Source organism: Ixodes scapularis, unplaced genomic scaffold (genome assembly GCF_016920785.2).
Source record: "Ixodes scapularis isolate PalLabHiFi unplaced genomic scaffold, ASM1692078v2 PGA_scaffold5__190_contigs__length_132052651, whole genome shotgun sequence".
Lineage (NCBI taxonomy): Eukaryota > Metazoa > Arthropoda > Arachnida > Ixodida > Ixodidae > Ixodes > Ixodes scapularis.
This window is the reverse complement of record NW_024609880.1, coordinates 65000046-65018985: the sequence shown is the minus strand read 5'-3', so window position 1 is coordinate 65018985 and position 18940 is coordinate 65000046. Positions and strand designations below refer to the sequence as shown.

Below are 18940 nucleotides of genomic sequence, written 5' to 3'. Positions count from 1 at the left end.
ATTGAGAATGGTGGAAGCTTAAAATCATTGCGCTCTGAGACCAACACTGCTAACACCGTCAAAATTGAAGTTCCTATATTACTCTTATTTCCGTTGGTGAGAAAATCTTTTGCTGACGGCTTAGCCAGCACTCGGCCAATCGTGGAAGGCCGACCACAGCGACGCTTTCGATCGCGCACGTCGTAACTAGGCAACGAGCCGCGCGCATTCGAGATATCACTCTGCTGTGTGTGCGTCTCGACGTTAATTGTAAATGGAGACTTCGAGGGAAAGAGAAAGCCAATAGACCGATCTCACCAGCTAGTTTGAGTACGCCACCGCTGCCGATATGCATTGTGGGAGCTGTAGTCTTTCTGCACGCACGACAACCCTGCTGGAGGTTTGCGCGAGCAGACCACGAGGCAGCATGAGCTGTGGCGTGAACTGGCGTCTGCCCCCTGCGAACTACAGTTATGGCGGCGTCACGCATGCGTGGAAGGCTTGGTGAGATCGGTCTCTTGTTTACGCGCACAGGATCACTCCGCGGTTCCACCGGCAAGAGGTGCGACGATCCTTCGCTTGCTACTGGCTGACAGTGGTCCTGGTTTAGACACATGCCCCTCCCATCGCCCAAGATGGCCTCGGTGTGTTGGTATCTTCTACTGCTTTTCTTTTTAATAGAAAAATCGGCCACGTACCGTCATGATTTAGAGATATCTGGTATACTTAGAGCCAGCAGAGAAAGTTATCTGCATATTTGGGCGATCTCAGATACCTCCTCAGGGCACCTTTGAAGCACGAGCTTTTCCTGTTTGCCAAAGTGCAACCACATGCTTCTGAATGGTTTTATCGAACGATGGGCTGTTACTTTTGTGAGCTGTGAAATCGTCTATGCACGCTCTAACAGAAAGGCTTCTGGCATCAGCCATTTTGAATGTTGGCCAAGCTCCCTCTTTCCTCACTTCCCGATGTAGCAAGCAGCACACCGCTTTACCGCACTGTAAAAATATCCGCTCTTGAAAAAAGCTTTGACACAGCAAGTTCTTCCGCTCGTGAAAAAAGAAAGAGAAAGAAAGAACGAGAAAGGCAACTAGGCGATGAAGAACCCTTTCACATTTAGAAAATGACCTTAAAAGAACCCCTTATAGGTTTTTCTCAAAGAACCGTTTTAGGAGGTGCTTAAGATAACCTTTTAGGGTGCAAAACATAGATTCCAGATTTCTAGAGTGTATCTGTTTGTGCCGCGTCGAAACTTTAGGGTGTGTGAAGAGCGGAATGGTCTCCAGACCAGCGAAACGTACCGTCCTTGCGGTAGTAGAGCAGCTCGGTCTGCCTTTCGACCATGGAGGCCAGGGCGTCCCTGAAGGTGGCCACGGCGTCCGGGTCCGTCAGGGGCCCGTGCAGAAACTCACAGACGCACGAGCGCTGCATGAGCTCGGCTCGGGTCCAGCCCACCAGCTCGCAGAAGCCGTCGTTGCAGTAGATGATGGGCAGGGAGTCCACCAGCGCGTTGGCCACCAGGAATCGACGGTCTGTAATGACACAAAAAGAAACGGTTTTGTTTACACGGCAAGTAAAGGCTGATTCACACACTTGCGACTGCTGACGACCGACAGCATTACGACTCCTTGCGATCTCTTACGACGAGAAAACAGACTGGCACGGTGGCACCATCTTTGAGGTGGCTCTGAAACTGCATTTCACCAGAGCGAAGGTTGTGCAGTATTTGCGAAAAAAAAAATGTACGTGCCATCTAGGAGACATTGTTGTTTACAACACCGTCAACCGTTTTTTTTTTTCTTTTTTGAGCCAATAGTAAGTAATGATACGCGAGATAATAGAAACTATACGTAAATCCAGAGTGTTCGACGACTACACGATAGATGGCACCAGCGTGTTCTCTCGCAGCAAGACATCATAAAAAATCGTAGCGCAATCGGTCGTAAGAAGACGCAAGTGCGAGAACGAAACTTAAGTTTTGCCAAATGCGTCGCTGGTGCACGTCCCCAACCTTCTGGAACGTCAACGCATGGACTAAAATTATAATTTCAAGTGAACCACAGCGATCATCGCAAGGTTTACGACAGTCATAAAATGTCAGTAAGAAGTAATTAAACCTTCGGACGCGTATAAATTCTACACCGTGGCTCTCTCACTCTGTCTCTCTCTCTATATATATTTTTTTTTCGCATCGAGTTTTATGGATTATATTCCCAAATTTTTAACGTTCTGCTTTTCTTTCGAAAAGATTGTAATATTCTCTTGGACTGTAATTTCCTGGGTATCATAGCACGCAAGTAAATAAAAATCTCGACATTTCGTGGGAAAAGTTTTGTGCCACGAAGTGTCCAAGAAAGCTGGCCTAGATGAGAACGAGGGAAGGGGCACGCCAATCAATGGGCAACATATAGAGAACGCGCATGGAGCGTGCGATGATGAGGCAGTCAAGCACGCACCGTCATTGCCTGAGGTCGCGAGAAAACAAAAAGCACGTGGCTGCATTCGGCGGGTAAAGAAACGCACGATGTGAGCAAGGAAGGAGCAGACGATCTCGAGGCCAACGGGCTGTTTCCATATAAGCCCTGCACCAGGTGTGGGCAAACGCGCAGTTTCAGCACGAGGTGTGGGCAGTGCGCGTGCGCAGGAACCGCGTCAAGTGGAGCGTCTGCGCCTGCGCCCTGCCAACAGCAGCGCCACCGCAGTGGTGTGACGCCAGCGCCGCGTGTGGGTCCCTACACCAACACGCGGCCTTGAAGTGACGCCGCTGTGGTGGGGTTGCCATTGTCAGGGCGCCTGCAGGGCGCATGCCGCGGACGCTTCTCTTCACGCGGCTCCGGTCTTCGCGCACTCGCGGAGCCCACACCTCTTGGGGGCTCGTTTGTAAATTGCGCGTTGGTCTATTCTCGCGACTCCAGCAAAACGAACGGCACCTAGCGGTAAAACACTGAACTGACCGGAACAGGCCCTTCCGCGATTTCTGCTCGTCTCTTGTTGTGGCTTTTGTGCGATTATATGCTTTTGGCGGTTTGGCGTGATGGAACAGTGATGGAACTCGGTCGTTACTGTCGTATCAACGCGTTGCCCAGGTCGCCCTGAACTCAGCCTATAGGGCACCACGTGAAAACGACATTCTGCTTTTGCCAATGTTCATCAGCATTATTGAAGCACAGTTATAGGCAGTCTTTCCATCACTTCTCCGAAAAGGGTCGAGCCTCAGAGAATTGTCTTACGTTAAACGTAATTCTTTTTTTTTTACATATTGCCAAACGTTTTAGGACGTATTGAAGAGAAACCGGGGCAAACCACTGGGGTGCGCACAATGCTTGCCTGCTGAAACCCGAGCGCTGCGCGTTGAGCTGGCACATGGCATGGCACGACCCGTTTTAGACCGCCATAACTGTCCGATAGTGGCGACCCCTAAAGGTTGCTGGAGTCGCGAATACGGGCTACGTTTCGAGGTATTAAATCAAAGGACAGATCAGCTCTGTCAGATGCGGCCCAGACACTGTTCATTATTGAGCAGGCAAGAAAACCAGAATCCAAAATTAACAATAAAACAACATCGTTATGAAAATGACGAGAAAAAATAACAACAGCATTGTCTTCTTCCTTCATTATCGTGGCAAACACAGTGTTAAAACAAAATCTAATTTGCGTTATATCGCGGTGATGTTGCACAGATGACCTATGTTTGCTTGTTGTTTCTGGACGGTGCGAACATCGTCGTGGGTACTAGTTACTCTTGAGGATATAAAAATGTTCACTACTGAAGTACCGTCCAATCTGTGTGCTTCGTGCTCAAAAATATATCTAACCGCAAAAAAAAAAAAAAAAAAAAATGAAACAGACGAAACATTTGAAAGGAAGAAAATTAGGAAGCAATCATGAATATCTCAAATTTCGCGACATATCCTCTTTAGGGGGTATTCACTGGACGCCATATTTGGGGGCGATATTTAGAGCGCATGCACAGAACGAGCTCACATCAATAGGCTGCTAAGACCGGCAATCTCGATGGTGCGGAATGCGCGTTGTAAAAGAACTGCGGAAGCTCGCCGTCAGCACGTGCTCAGCAGTCGCGCACACAGCTATGGCCGCCAGTGAATAGTATAAAATGCGGCTCGCGAGCCGCATGCGGATTTTCGCGAATTAAAGCGCATCTCAAGGCTCCATGGTGAGCTGCCCCCCCTTCCCCTTCAGTGTCCCCAAGACGAAAAAAGTTATAGAATTAAAAAAGAAAAAAAAAAGTTGACAGTCTTGGCAGTTTTGTACTGCATTACGTACCATCGGGTTCGAATGAAATGCGAACAGTGGCGGAACTTGGAGTCCACTACCGGCGCAGCTTCCAAGCTTGGGTTTCGCTTGACGTGGTTTATCCGATGTGTTTGAACCTCGCCAAGCACAACCAGAACTGGAAAGCTGCGCCGCGCCGGTAGTGGGCTCCAAGTTCCGTCACTGTTCACATTTCATTCGAACCCGACGGTACATACAGCTGGTCTGCTTTGTAACAATAGATGTGTCCAGTGACACTGTTTCCTTATTGTTATAAAAATATTTTTGGACTGTATACGCATAACGGGCGTCTGGAGCAGTAGCTGGCTAGCGAACCATGCATTCCTCTTTGCTTGGATGTTGGAAAAACGCTCTGCTAACTGGCGTCATTTGTTGTAGTCGACAATTATACATGTCCCCTTTGGATATAACTCTTCCCTGCATATCGTTTTATGTTAAAAAAAAGCCCCCCCCCCCCCTTTTTTTTTCCCCTCGCGGCTCTGTGAACGTTTCTAGTTTTTTCTGCGGCTTGAGCCCCATGTCCCTCTGACCACCCCTGCTCTATACCACAACATGTTTAACTCGGACAGTCTTTCTATATGTTATTTAACCTTGCGCCCCTAAAAAGTAAAATAAATCAATAAATCGGGGAGGTGTTTTGGGTGCTTTTGAAAACAGGACCTAAAGGGAAACCATGTAGTACCCCCCCTGACGTGACTCGAAGGATGGTGTGAGAGTTAAGAGGTAACTCAAGCATAAATTTGTTTCATTTCTTTTACAAAAAAAAAAGGAAAAGAATTAAAGCACGCGAAAAACATTTTTTCTGTTCTTTATTCTATACGTGACGCAGACTAATTCCCATAATAAACTGCTAAAGGTCCAAAAATCGTTGCACCGTCCCTTTAATGCTATTTTTATTGAATGCCATTATGAGACTTGCCAATCAGCTTGTCATCCTGCCAGGTAGCACCGTGCGTCCGCTTTCATGAGTCAGGAGTGGCGCACGCTGATTATTCGATCACATAATGTCCTTAGATGGATATGACGCTGAAGTTTTTGTGTGGCAACTGTATTAAAAAAAGGCCTTGAAAAAAAAAAAAGCATGCTGAATTAGTTTCTCAGATCGCCGTTGCTGAAGTGCGTTTCACAATGATCACTTCAGTGTGACGTTACAGCGGCAAACATTCAGCTTCATGTTCATATAAAAATTAAAGAGATGTCAGGTATTTTTGTTGCTGTTCTTGTGTTATTGGTTCGGGGAGGGGAGGGGGGCAATTTATTAGGCCATTTTTCACAACGAACTCTCCTCCAAATATTCTTTTCAGATTATCCAACAGCTTTTTCAGTATCCTCAAGTTCAGACTTATCCCGTTGTTCTTAAATATAATTGTGACGATGATGCCATTTAAGACACGCTTTGGTGGCGCGAGAAAAAACACAGTGTGGCATTCTCGGCCTGTGTAGGCACTGGAACGATGCTTCATGTTTGTAACTGCACCCAGCTCCATCGAGAAACTTCATAACAGTTATCACTTTATATTTTGCCCCTCAGCAACACAAACAGAGTCAACGGTATTATGCAGATGATGATAACAAAACAAAAACGAGAGAAAAACGCGAGACCCCATAACACGCATAAAATACCAAATAGCAGCGGAGAGTTAACCGAGGTTTTAATCTTTAAAACTTTCGGGCTGTCTGCAATGTCCGACCAAGGCCGTCCAGCGAGGGTTTCTCGTCCAAACAACTCGATCATTGCACCGAAGCCACGATGTTTCGAAACATGAAGTGGCCATAATTAGAAACTTTTCCGCGCGCCTACAGCACGGTAAGAGTAAGCTGGCGCCATGTGCCCCCAGCTATTCCGCGAAGCCGGACGGTATTGACTTGTGGGGCCAGACAATGACCGTGGAACGTTAATTTCCCAAAGCGTTAGACGCCTCCGGACATCCCTTCATGCAGGGCGCAGCCATAACGCGGCTTTCCTGTTTTGTTTATTTTTTTCGCCTCGTTTTATCCGGTCACTAACTGTTTAATTCTAAAGAGTAGAAACCTAGAGGTTGGCTATGGGTAGTTAAAAATGGTCTAAGCATATTGCGAAGCATACAGCACAATATAAACAAAAAGAAACGACAGCCAACTCGTTATTGCGATGGAGAAGCACCTAAAGCTGACAGGCCTAAAGTCATCGCGTGCGGAGAGACTGTAATTTAGAGCGGTTAGAGTTTCCTCGCCAATGCAATTTTCAACGCTGTACGCGCTCTAACCCGCGCGGCTTGGGAGCTCTTATGGCACTAGCTGTAGGCAAACGCGTTCCAGATATGAATAAACTACACGAGTGAAATGAACTAACTTACAAAACGCCACTGGGTCACACTCCGTCGATGCCACTTACTGACAAACCCTGTGCTCCTGGATGGCGACAGTCAAGCACCCCAGGATGACCAACAAAGTGTTTGTGAACTGTCTTCGAGACAGGTTAACCAACTGTTGGCCACGTGGGGGACTCCGTCATAAGCGAACATTCGACGCTATCTACGAAAAGAAAGCGCGCCCCTACAACTATGTGGCAACTAGATCACCGGCTTTCCACAAGATCGTCTTCATTTGACAGCTGCTTGTTTATCTAAACTATGATCTCTACACGGTTAGCATCAAATTTATGACAGCCACGAGACAAAATAAACGGGAAAAGCATACGCGCCGGATACACGAGCGACGAAGGACATAAATATATATCTGCGCCAAGTGAAATATGTGTGGCAATAAACTTCAGCCACTTGTAGAACAGCTCCTTATAGCGCAGGAGCATTGTGATATGGATCTAGACACAGACACAGAAACGCAGCCGAGAAAAGCGAAATCCAGGTTAGAATCGATGCTTTCTGAGATTGTTCGACGGAATAAATGCACTATACGCCTTTTCAAGAAGGGCGCAGCCATCTGGAAAGTCGTCGCTTCTGGTATGCGTTAAAACATCATTTTGAACTCTCCACGCCGCTGGAAGGTCTTCACAAAAAATGCGTGATTGTCGCACATTCTGTTTTGCCTCACCTATATTTTCTCGCATACCCCCCGTCGAAATGTCTCATTATTTGTTCGTTCCGCATACAAGATATGAAACCCACATGACTGAGAACGAAGGTAAACTAAAACTGACTATACAAGGTAAGCGAGGAGCTCGTGTGGCAAACCAATAAAACTCCGAGTTATCTCATTTCACATGCAGACTCGACAGAAAAGTCGAGAAATTGAAGCATTCACGGAATAACGATACGCATAGCCACAGGACGGAGCAAACTGCATGATAGGTATGAACCATGGGAGAGTACAAAGCTGGTTCCAGCATGGGATTACTTAAGATTTGTAATTTCATGTCACACCGTTCTACGTTGAGCTGTAAGATAGGAGAGACAATGACGTATACAGAAAGGCTAAGCGACGCCAACTTTGTTGGCGAACATTACTTGACGTTGCCTTTTTTTTTTTTCAGATTCATAGACGAAGAAGCATTTAATCGATGCTCCAAAACAACCAAGGGGCTCACCTTCAGCCCATGACGAGGACACAAGTCGTACCAGCGTGACGTGCCTTCGACGCCGCGCAAGAGCACGACGTCGCCACAGAGGAAGTCGGCGCGGGACCATGCGGACACCGCCTGGACACAGACCGAACGTGCCCAAAGCCGCCCTCCGCTTCCGCACACAAGACCCACCTCCGACGCACCCCCACCTCCGAAGTGAATCCCACCAGGAGCACCTCAACGAGCACGCGGAGCCACAGCCGCGGCCATCGACGCCGTCCAGTTCATCGGAACAAGAATTCATCAGCGAGGCCCGGCCAGCTCGACGTTCAAAGGACGGGTCATGAGCGCGGCGAATCAAACTGCACCACTTCGTCTCTTCAGCCAGCTGTCACAACGTGGAACCATCATCGCCTCGTCTCGTCCGAGGTCATCCTTCGCCTGTCCTTGTGGTCAAACGGGTGAACTAGTTCTCGAGATCGTCTCCGTAGCAGCGACGGTTCGTTCCCAAGCCCTCCGGAGCTGGCTGCGACTCCAGCCCAGCCCTGGCAGCCAGCATTGGCCGTGCAGGTGTTCTTCGTCTTCGAGTCGCCGAATGGACCGTGTGGGCCTCCTCGATGGTTTCGAGAGGAGGACGAGGGGGGGAGCGGAGCTACGGAGTCCGCTCTCCATCGGTGCCGGAAATAGAAACTCGAGGAATTATAAGCTCGGGCAAGCCCCCGTCCTGCCAGAGGGGGCTCGCGAGCGGCTGTTTGTGTTTGCACTGGCCCTCGCTCGTTTTTTCGACCAGGCGTTCGACGGCCGCGTGCCGAAGGCACGTCGAGTACGACGCTGACCGACACGGCGCTCGTTGTGCCTGGTTCTCGTAGTGGATGTCCTCATATCGAAGTTATACCCAAATATAAAAGGACGAGACGTGCAGCACTAGAGAGGTTTTTATGGGCGACCATTCTATATACGATTTGAAGTTGGAATGTGCCAGCTGGCACAGGCTCGATGAAGACCACGAAGAAAAGGTAAATAAAAAAAGACGGTGGTGGTACATCACACACGTCTTCACCACACCTTAGTACCTAAATTTGAATGAACTGAGCACGATCAGGCTCATAAATCGATCTCTACCTCACAAGTTGGCTTCACTGCTACCAAAGGCCCTGGCGCGAGCACGGAGTTTTCGAAACCACTTTCGATGCTCGAGTGCTCGTACACAAAAAAAACATTCTGAAAAGCCACGAAGGCGCACTCATGCCCTTGGCAGTATTGAAGCCAACTAAGTACATTTCTTATAGGGGAAAAAATGAGGATGAGAAGGGCAGGGCGTTTCCTTCCCATGGCCGACCTCCACCACGCTCTCATTGCCTTCCGTCCCCAAAACTCTAATTACACAAACTTAAATAAAAAAAAATAATAAAAAAAATACGGAGAGGACGGATGAAGGAGGGGACTTCGTCCGTTGTCTCCGGTATTTTCTTTTTTTCAAAAATGTGTAACGTCAACTAGCTTGCCTGTTTACTTATTCTTTCTTCATAATTAGTTAGTTCAATTATCTTTCTATTAGCACATTATCAGATGCCACTCACACGTGTACGGTTTACTTTCAGGCAGACTTGAACGGTACTCATTACATCTAATCACATTACTCGTAATCATTTACCTTTTGGAGTAATTTTGTAATCATATAGTTATATTTATCAGGAAGTAATCACAAGAGTAATCTGGTTATTTCCCGAGGTACTACTAACCGTTACTATTCTCCCTTCCCGTTTCTATGGCGCCCTTTGTACAAGATTACTAGCAAGGAATCCTATAACAAAGTAGTTTATAATTCGGTGACTCTAACCCAGTAACGGACAATACGAAAATTCCCCCCCCCCCCCCCCCCCCCCCCCCGACCTGCAGAAAAAACCTGCTTTTCAAATGCAGAAATAATCGAAATGTTAGTGGTTATTTCTTCGAGTAACGGTCAACTACTTTTCTTCTCAAGTAATCAACTAATCTAATTTAGTATTTTGAAATCACTAGTAATTGTAATTATTACCAAATACCTTTTTTTAGTGACGTGTACAAGACTGCTTTTAGGCACGCGTCTTGACACGCCGCTCTCTTTCTCTTCCCGGCTGCTTTTCTGTGATGGTGACGACGTCTTACCTGGCGGTCCGCCCATTGACTTTCGTGTCTTTATGAAGATCAAATTGTCTCTGGCATCTCTGGGCGCGAGCACAAAGCTTTGGCCGGCACGGCGCCGGCGCATTCCAAGCCACCGCTTATTTCTTTACAACTCCGGAGAAGGCGATGCTACAAAGCGGAAGAGACGTGAGGGTGAGAAGCAGGGAACGGCCGCCTATCCGATTGTGCAACACACAGTCGCCCTGCCGAGTCATTCCGTACATTCCAGTTAAGGTGCAATATCACTTGATTGGGTGTTAATGAACAGCACTTTCTATCGGAATGATATACGACGCGACACGTAGCGAAGCAGGGGCAGATGTATTTGTCAGGGGGGCGGTCGTCTTTTTCCTTAATTCCGCCCCCGCCGCCCCTGTAGCGAAGCAATTTGTCAATCGATAAAGCTCTGTATCCCCTTGACCCAGCTGAAAGATAGAATTAATTGACATGACACGCATGCCGCCACGCATAAAATATGACCGTAAGATGCCTCCGCGCCTGCTACATTATTGTATTAATACGCCGTTCCTACCCTCGCACGTGGAGGAGAGAGATGGAGAGTGTTGACGCATCGATCCCTCCACGCGGCGCCAGGCCATTGGCCTCACGTACTATGACGTCAAACCAACAGCGGCGCTCGGTTGCTGACGCCCACCCCATACCAGCGTGTCACCCATGTAGCTCTGAACGCAACCTGTGCTACCGCGTGAACCAGATATTGTGAGTTTATCAACGTTCCCCATCACCGCAGTCCTTCCATCGCTTCCCCGAATAAGGTCGAACCTCCGAAGCTCGCTTTCGCCAGCACATCGAAGCAGGTTCGAAACGTTGTGAATAAAAATCGGAGCAGACCATTGTGAGTCCGATGCTGGCCTGCTGAAACCCGAGCTTTGCACGTTGAACTGGCACACGGCACGGCACGACCCGTTTTAGACCGCCATAACTGTCCGATAGTGGCGTCCCCTACAGATCGCTGGAGTCGCGAATACGGGCTCACGCGGTCCGAGGTAATAAATCAAAGTTCAGATCAGCTCTGTCTGAGTAGTAGTAGTAAGTGATGACGGTAGAAGAAAGCCGGAGCATGTTGGCCACTCCTTTGATGGGGGCGAGTTAGTTCCGGGAAAGAAAAGGGGATGAAAGGAGAGAAAAGAGAGGCAAGAATGGGATGAAAAGGGATCAGAAAGGGAAAGGAAGAATAAAAAAAAGAAGGAACGATTGTTCATGACCTGAGGCGTTCCCCACCTGCTGCCCATGATCATTCGAATGGCAATGAAGTGACGGCGACATCTGATTAGTGTTGTCTTGACTGCAGGCTTCCAGGAGATGCAGCCATCCGGAAGAAATTCCAGGTAGGAGTACGTCCTGACACGTGCTACGTCTGTTCCGTTAATTGTGTAGATTCTGTTGATCGATGCCCTAGCCGTTCGATGATATTGAAGGGCAGCTGTTTTAGAGAAGGAGAGTGTAAGGCCTAGACCAGAGATTTCATCTACAACTATAGTCAATCCGTCCTGAAGGGCTTGTTGCATCTAGCTATATATCTTAGTCGGGGCGGTAGTCCAGAGGGCCACGTCGTCAGCGTATATTGAGATGGTAATTACTGGTACCGAAGATTTCATACGCCGAAGAGCCTCTGGCAGGGCCGCCAAAGAAGAGAGGGCCTATAACACTGCCCTGGGGAACGCCTTGGGTTACCGTACGTTGAAAACTTCTATTTCCACCTAGGCGTACGTGCATAGACCTTCCTGTAATAAAGGCGCGTACGAATGCGAGAGCTCGGCCTGCAACGCCGAGCCTTTTAAGTTGAACAATAATGGTTTCATGTGGAATTGCATCGTACGCTTTCTTAATATCGAGAAATAATGCTGTTGTTGCTTGCCTTGCTGCCTTTGATTATTCCATGTCTGATACGAGGCTGTCAATCGCATCTGTCGTACAACGCTGTTTGCGGAAGCCAGACAGCTGATTAGGCAGGGCGCCCGATGTGTCGAGCTGCCAGTCAAGGCGCCGTAGGACCGTTCGCTCCATCACCTTCCTTAGACAAGATGTAAGACATATCAGTCTGTAGGAGCTGGTGGCGCCAATCGGTTTTCCTGGTTTACGGATGGAAACAACCTCAGATTCGAGCCAGGCAGGACGAATATCAGACGAGCGCCAAAAATGATATAAGTACTCCAGAAGGCCAGGAAGGGTCGTATCGTCAAGGTTGCGAAGCGCTTGAAAAGTTATCCCATCTGGGCCTGGTGCGATGGGTTTCCGAGAAGAACGCTGAAGAGCATGCTATAGTTCACCCAGCGTGAAATCCGAGTTGCTGGCAACCTGCGCTGGCGTGCTGGTAGCAGAAGCTGCAACAAATCCCGGTGGCGGAGCGGGAGCGGAGGTGAATTCATCAGCAAGGAGTTCTGCGGCTCTAGGTAACGTGATGTTCTGCGCGGTATGCCTACGAAATGCCGCATCGATTCTTCGATACCGTTGTATACCCTCTTGTCTTTATGTTTTCAAGTCACGTTGTTGTGCTTTGCGGCGCGAGGCACGTAGCTTTAAGTATTTTAGGTCTGGGTTGGGTTTATATATAGGAACCGTAACTCTCCGTGTCGCTTTGTAGAGTGCCTGAGAGATGGCGGTCGTGTGATCAGTGTTGCCAGTAGATATTATATCTTTGAAGTACCCTCGGAAGGCATCCCAGTTTGCCACAGAGCAAGTCTTGTGGGTGATAGGTATTTTCTCTGGGGGATTAATTATAATAGGAAGATGGTCACTGCCCCAGCCGTCGGGTTAGGCGAGCCAGGGCGCACGTACTGCAGCGGTGGCGAAACTCAGATCGAGCACACACCTCTCTACCCCAGGTCTCACAAAGGTTGCAGGGCCGCCATTCAGACACCGGAGGCCAATAGCTTTAGGGCGTTTTCATGTGAGATCGAACAACCATGACCGGTGAAAAAATTATAATTCCAGAGGAAAAAAGCAAAACGAAAAAAAAAAAATGTGTCTTTGCGAAAAAAATTTGTAAGCACCCTCTCTGTCACGTGCGCGCTTTGCGTGTCGCGCGATGTTGACATTTCGGGCGGCTTCCCCCAAAAAACCGTCCTGGCTACGGGTCTAGAAATATTAACTGGCAATTTAGGCATAAGAAAGATTGACAAAACTTTTAATCACCGAGCATTAGGGTAGTTATATTGAGAACAAAAATCGTAAACACGGCACATTGCACAATAACGCTCTGGAATAAATAGTAGTTTTCTACGTACCTATAAGAACTAAGGTTTTCAAACGTTGCCAGTGTGTTGTCCTGTATATCGTTCATCTTTGCGTGAAATATTGTTGTCCTGGTTAGCGGGAGAAATTTAACAAAATTGCTCACACAGGGGCATTTAATCAAAAATGCATTATTTTGAAAATCATAAAAAAGCTATGTTAAATATTCATTAAACTCCCTGAAATTAACGTTCATAATACGTACTAACAGAGTCTGGAAAGACATGATGTAACATTTGTGTGGCGTTTAAATTGTGAAGCGAGAAACATGTCCAACTTGACGCTAACGCTGTTGCCATAAATGGGGCGTGCACATACTCGTTCTTCACAATTTCATTATTATTAAAAAGTGTAAAAATGCTACGGGGTGGACAGGAAAAGACAAATTGAAAGCACAGGGGTGGACGGTAGTTTTGAAGGGAATATTTCTAATACATTTTCGTACAACCGACCCAAAAATGCCCATGAGCAGGAGCGATCGTTGTGCGCCACCCTGTAACATGCTTCGCGGTGCCTGTTTCAACAGCCGGTGTATAGCATCTCCGTCTACGCGACGTGGACGAAGCAACCGGAACGACTTTGCAAACAGATCAGCCTACAATCTTGGAGGTAACATGATAACATGATATAGAGGGTAGAGCGCGGCAGCTGCGCCGCCTGTGAGCGCCAATAGATCCACCGCCGTGGAGGGCCGCACAAATCGTAGAAAATAAAGATACATAAAAAAGTGAAAAAAAGAATTGCAATTAAATGAGATTGCCTGTAACTTAATTTATGAGACCCCGATTTGGAGAATCATAAAATCCAATTTGGGTATCATCATGTGACCTATGTAAGTGATGGTGCCGCAAGCCACTTTAAGAACAAGTACCAACTACACGAGGTGCAGAGCCACAAACACACGTCAGCGAGATGTATTTTTTACACAACTTGACATGGCAAGAGTGCCTGTGATTGAATCGGGGGTCGTGTCGAGCACCAGACAACGTTGTACAGCCTCTGACGGCCCACCAAGTCGGTGATGAAGTCGGCATCAAAGATGGTTGCCACACTGAACACTAAACTGCCGAACGTGAAACTAATACACCTTTCAAAAGTTGACGTCAAGGCGTTAAAAGACATGAAAGCAAAAGACTGGGACTCTATTTCCGTTGTGTGTGGAATTTAGTCCTGTCACTTGTGGCAGTGTACGCAGTTCGACTCTTCGCAGCCACAGCTGTTTTAGCAAGAACAGTAGCCGCAGAAAATATATATCTTTAAAAGTAAATTCTCCTTTGGCTGCGAAAAGTAGACCGAGGTCGCGAGCTTGTTGTGCCACTCAGAAGAAACCAACAGTGATCGCTACAGGCAAAACGGGGAAAAAAATGTTCCTCCTCGGAGTGCCAGGAGAGCGCCGTGACCGACTCAGGTCAGCGTCCGGCAGAAAGAATTCGCGCGACAAGCTCCAAATGTGCGCAGACGATCTTGATTAATTAAACTTGTTTCAATTGTACGACTTTAAACAAGCGTACAAGCCCGGCGATTGTCGACCCTTTTTTCTTTTTTAATCTGTGCGCAATCTATTAGCTTCTGCTTCAATTATCCGTGTCCACCATCGTTTGGTCATGTACTCTAAGCATGTATTGGACCTTAGGGCTGCGACAGCGTTCAGCGTGAACGCGGCTCAAATCGTACCGAAAACGAGCGCTGCGTCAGCGTTCCGTGAGGACTCCGATCTAATTGAACGCTTCGTGGCCAAGAAATGATGACCGCCAATGTTGCTCGATTAGTTTTGATGAGGGTCTATTTTAACCGGCGGAATTCTTAAAGTGACACCCGTGAGTGCTTGTACGTATAGCTATAGTGGCGGAGCGTCCCTCGTGCCCTCCAAGAGTTGGTAAGCCTCTCGAAACAAAAATTAAAAATACTTTTTTAGCTGCGATATTGTCATTATTTCGTACAGAAGGCAGTTTCCCCCACCGTAACGTGTTTTTTTTATTTGCTTTTGTTTGTGCAGCACGCCTCACGTTTGCCCACCTCGAGCTTGTGTTCTCCGGTGGCGCAGTCATGAACTTCAAAAACCCAAGAAGCGTGGCTTTAGATGTTTTAGTCTGGCAATGGCCAACCTCGGAAATAATTTGCATTCACCGAGCGACATAAATCGGTTATGCATAAATGGCGCTTTAACGGCGTTCGATGACACGGCGTTCGAGAAGACGGCGTTCGATGAAACGGCCTTCGGATAAAAAGCGCTCGACAAAATGACGTTTAATTGAACAGCGCTGGGCGAAAATCCGTTCAATAAAATGACGTAACCGCGCGCTCTCGGCTCCTTTTCACCCTCAGTTCCTCGGCGCATAGGGTTTAAAGGCCGACGACCAGTTCGCGCTTTCCACTTTTCCCTCGCTTCCTCCTCTCCCCCTTCTACCCTGTCCACCGTTGCCTGTTTCCTCCTCCCCTATGGAGAGGAGGATCTTCTGCCTTGCAGAACCTCGAGTCTGGTTGTCGGCCTTTAAGGAAAAGTGCAAGCCATTTACGACAACAGTTCAAGGCGATTACCGTATTCTCCGGTGCGCAAGTCTGTGTTCTTATTGTTGCTGTTTTTTGGTCCCAGACTTTTGTAGGTCGTCTTATACAACAGCGAGACGTGTATACTTAAAACAGCGGTAGCCGATGGTGCCGCCCCTTTAGGGCGAAGTCCGGCGAGATTCGTACACATAAACGACGTCAAGGAGGGAGATAGTAAAAGCATCGCCAGGATTTTTTTTTAATAAATATACATTTTAATTTTGCAACATGTACCCCGCAGCAACATTTCCTATACAAAGCGGGAACGACAGAACACCCACCGATGGCGTGCTCTTCCCAAAGTCCCAAGTCAGTCTGAAGCGTGGCGGCGCAGGTCAACGGATGCAGCGAGTCGCGGGCCATCCTTCGCAGCGTTCCCTGGCGGTCCCTAGCTAGCGATGGCCGGCATATCAAAATAGATAGACCGCTGGCATGACATTCTTCGGTCGATTCGTTGGCGAGAACACATATGAAACTGGTTCCCGCTTGCGCAAATATCGTGATCGCCGTATGCACATATGCAGGTTTATGGATGTAGCATCGCCGCGCGGACCGTACCGAGAAGGGCGACTTTTGTACGCCCACTCTTCGTAAAAACGGCCATTTATTTTTAAACAAATCCAACCGTCGCGCCCCTAGTGGCTATATTGAGAACAACACAGAATGGGGAGGACTATAGAGCCACTCATTAAGCAACGCTTTAGGGTAACGACACTTGGCCATTCTGGCACTTAAAATCATGGTGATCAGTTATCTGAAATTTGGTCTGAAATCGCAGGAAACTTTTTGTTTCCTTTCCGTCCTCCGGAAATGTTAAAACAGTTTGCGACATTGCAAAACAGTATCAATTGAGCTTCCTAACAGCGCATCTAAAGATGAAAAAGTCTTTTTTTCTTTTAGATTGTGGCGATCGACAATTGCGTCTGCTCAGCGCTAAGCACCAAGATGGCGGCGCTTACTAGCAGATAGGGGAAGGGAGTGCCAATACTCTAGAGTGTAGCTTATTTAGTGGCTCTTGGCACAACAACAACAAAGAATATTTGTTTGCGTGTGGACGCAGCGCTCGGCCCATATAGTCGAACGTAGCGCCAGCGTTTGGCTGAGCCTCGTGTTCAATCAGGGAAACCGAACGTGGACGCAGCATGCAAGACTTTTACAGCGGAGCTGTCAAGGACTAGTTTTCCAGGATCATGTCCGCCGGATTAAAAAATGAAAACCGTTTACAACTCTCTGTAACGCAGAATTAGAGCGCAGCTCTTGAGGAGGAGGAGGGAAGGGCACGGGGGGGGGGGGGGGGTCAAGTGACCTCGGGTGGCGGGGGGTCACGTGACAATGCTGATGACGTCATCAGTGATGATGACGATGACGATGCGGATGCCGGTGAGGTCACTAATGACGTCATCAGTGATGATGACGATGACAATGCGGATGCCAGTGACGTCATCCTTGACGTCACTGATGACGTCATCAGTGGCGATGACGTCAACGGGGGTCACGTGACCTGGGTAACCATCGTGACTCTCGTGGGGGTAACCCTAGTAACCCTCGTGAGGGTAACTCTCGTGACCATCGTGAGGGTAACTCTCATAACCCTCGTGAGAGTAACCCTCGTAACCCTCACGAGGGTTACGAGGGTTACTCTCACGAGGGTTACTCACGAGGATTACGAGGGTTACTAACCCTCGTCGGCGTAACCGCGAGTAGCCCTCGTAACCCTCGTGAGGGTTACGAGGGTTACTCTCACGAGGGTTACCCTCACGAGGATTACGAGGGTTACTAACCCTCGTAACCCTCACGAGGGTTACGAGGGCTACTCGCGGTTACGCCGACGCCGACGGCGACGGCGCTCAAGCCGGGAACGGGCGCCTAAGAGCTGCGCTCTACAATGATGACACCGAAGTCTGGACAGTTACCGCCATCTATGAGTGACGCCGACAACCTTTCTTCAGAAGAAGGAGAGCGGGAGCGGAACCAGCGGCGATGTGCGCAACAGCGCGAATGATTACGCAACCGCCGCGAAGCCGCTATCGCCTAAAGTGACATTAGGGAGATTGCGTAGATCGTTTTGGCCTTTCCGCAACGCTATCCGCTACGCGCTACGAGACCCGCTAACAGAGGCATAGCGGATACTCAAAAAAGTGCTTTCGTAGACCGTTCTCTGCGGGTTACGGTACTGCGATAATGACAGCACCACTAGCGGTCGTAAAAAACACTATATAAAACATTAAACGCATACTATTACTGCAACCACGTATTTGTTTTGTCAGAGTGCCTCTTTTCGAACACAACATATGGTTAATTTACGATTATGAATGTTAATATTTTTTTTCTGGATAAATTCTTCGTAGCACATCTTGCCAGCTTGCGGTAATCGGGCTTTGCTTAAAGGAATACTGAAGCGAAACTTGAAATACACCTATTATGGTCAGAAATAGGTTCAATATGATCAATGATATTCATAAATCATAATTCCGCGTTTGTATTTTGAACGAATGGCTATATTTTTCACCCTAATGGGCCCGATTGGGCGCGCGATTAAAAATCGGCCATCGAAGAGCGCGATGCGTCTTGGGATATTGGGCGCATTCGTGACGTCACTTGTGCCAGACGGGAAAGGCTACGGCGTGAATGTTGTGGTTACGAGCGTTGCCACTTGGTGGCGCGTCGACGATTTACGACCTGTGACAACGTGGCCATTTGAGATGTGCGAGGGCTGCACGCACGCTGCACCACGGCAAGTCGGCAACCACGGCAGCACTGACAAAACCAGCTCTGAGGCCGGATTCTCAAAGCGAACTCACGACGAAAAAAGTGCGTACGACAAATTTGAGAGAAAACCCGTACTCTCGAAACAAAATTGTCGTAACCTTTGCGCAGGTTACGACAGAATCCTACGACAGCTCCGAAGCTGTCTTACGCACTTTTTACGATCAAATCAACAAGGCCGACAGCGTCGCTCAGTTACTTGGTATCGGCCACCAACGGACATTTATTTTTCTACGTGCTCTTCTCGTGCGTCCCGACTTCAACCAGCAAGAAAAAAGGAAGGAGTACTTAAAACAGACCACGACGATCAAGAACGCAGGATCTACAAACACACGAGAAGAGCTACAACGGCCACGATTCTGCCGACCGAGCGAGCTCGGCAAAATATAGTAGGCCTAGCAGCAACATCGACTCGGCGCACCTTTGCTCTGG

At 48.2% G+C, this 18940-nt stretch overlaps 1 protein-coding gene across 1 annotated transcript in view; it reads right to left on the bottom strand.

Annotated features, from left to right (window-relative positions):
• Window positions 1–1233: 1233 nt before the first annotated feature.
• The window catches only part of LOC120847348 (potassium voltage-gated channel subfamily H member 2), a 220480-nt gene continuing 202773 nt past the window's right edge, over window positions 1234–18940 (bottom strand). The window contains exon 2 of the mRNA XM_040219058.3: window positions 1234–1511. Within this exon, the coding sequence (XP_040074992.3) occupies window positions 1234–1511 (278 nt within the window). The remainder of the gene's footprint in view (window positions 1512–18940) is intronic.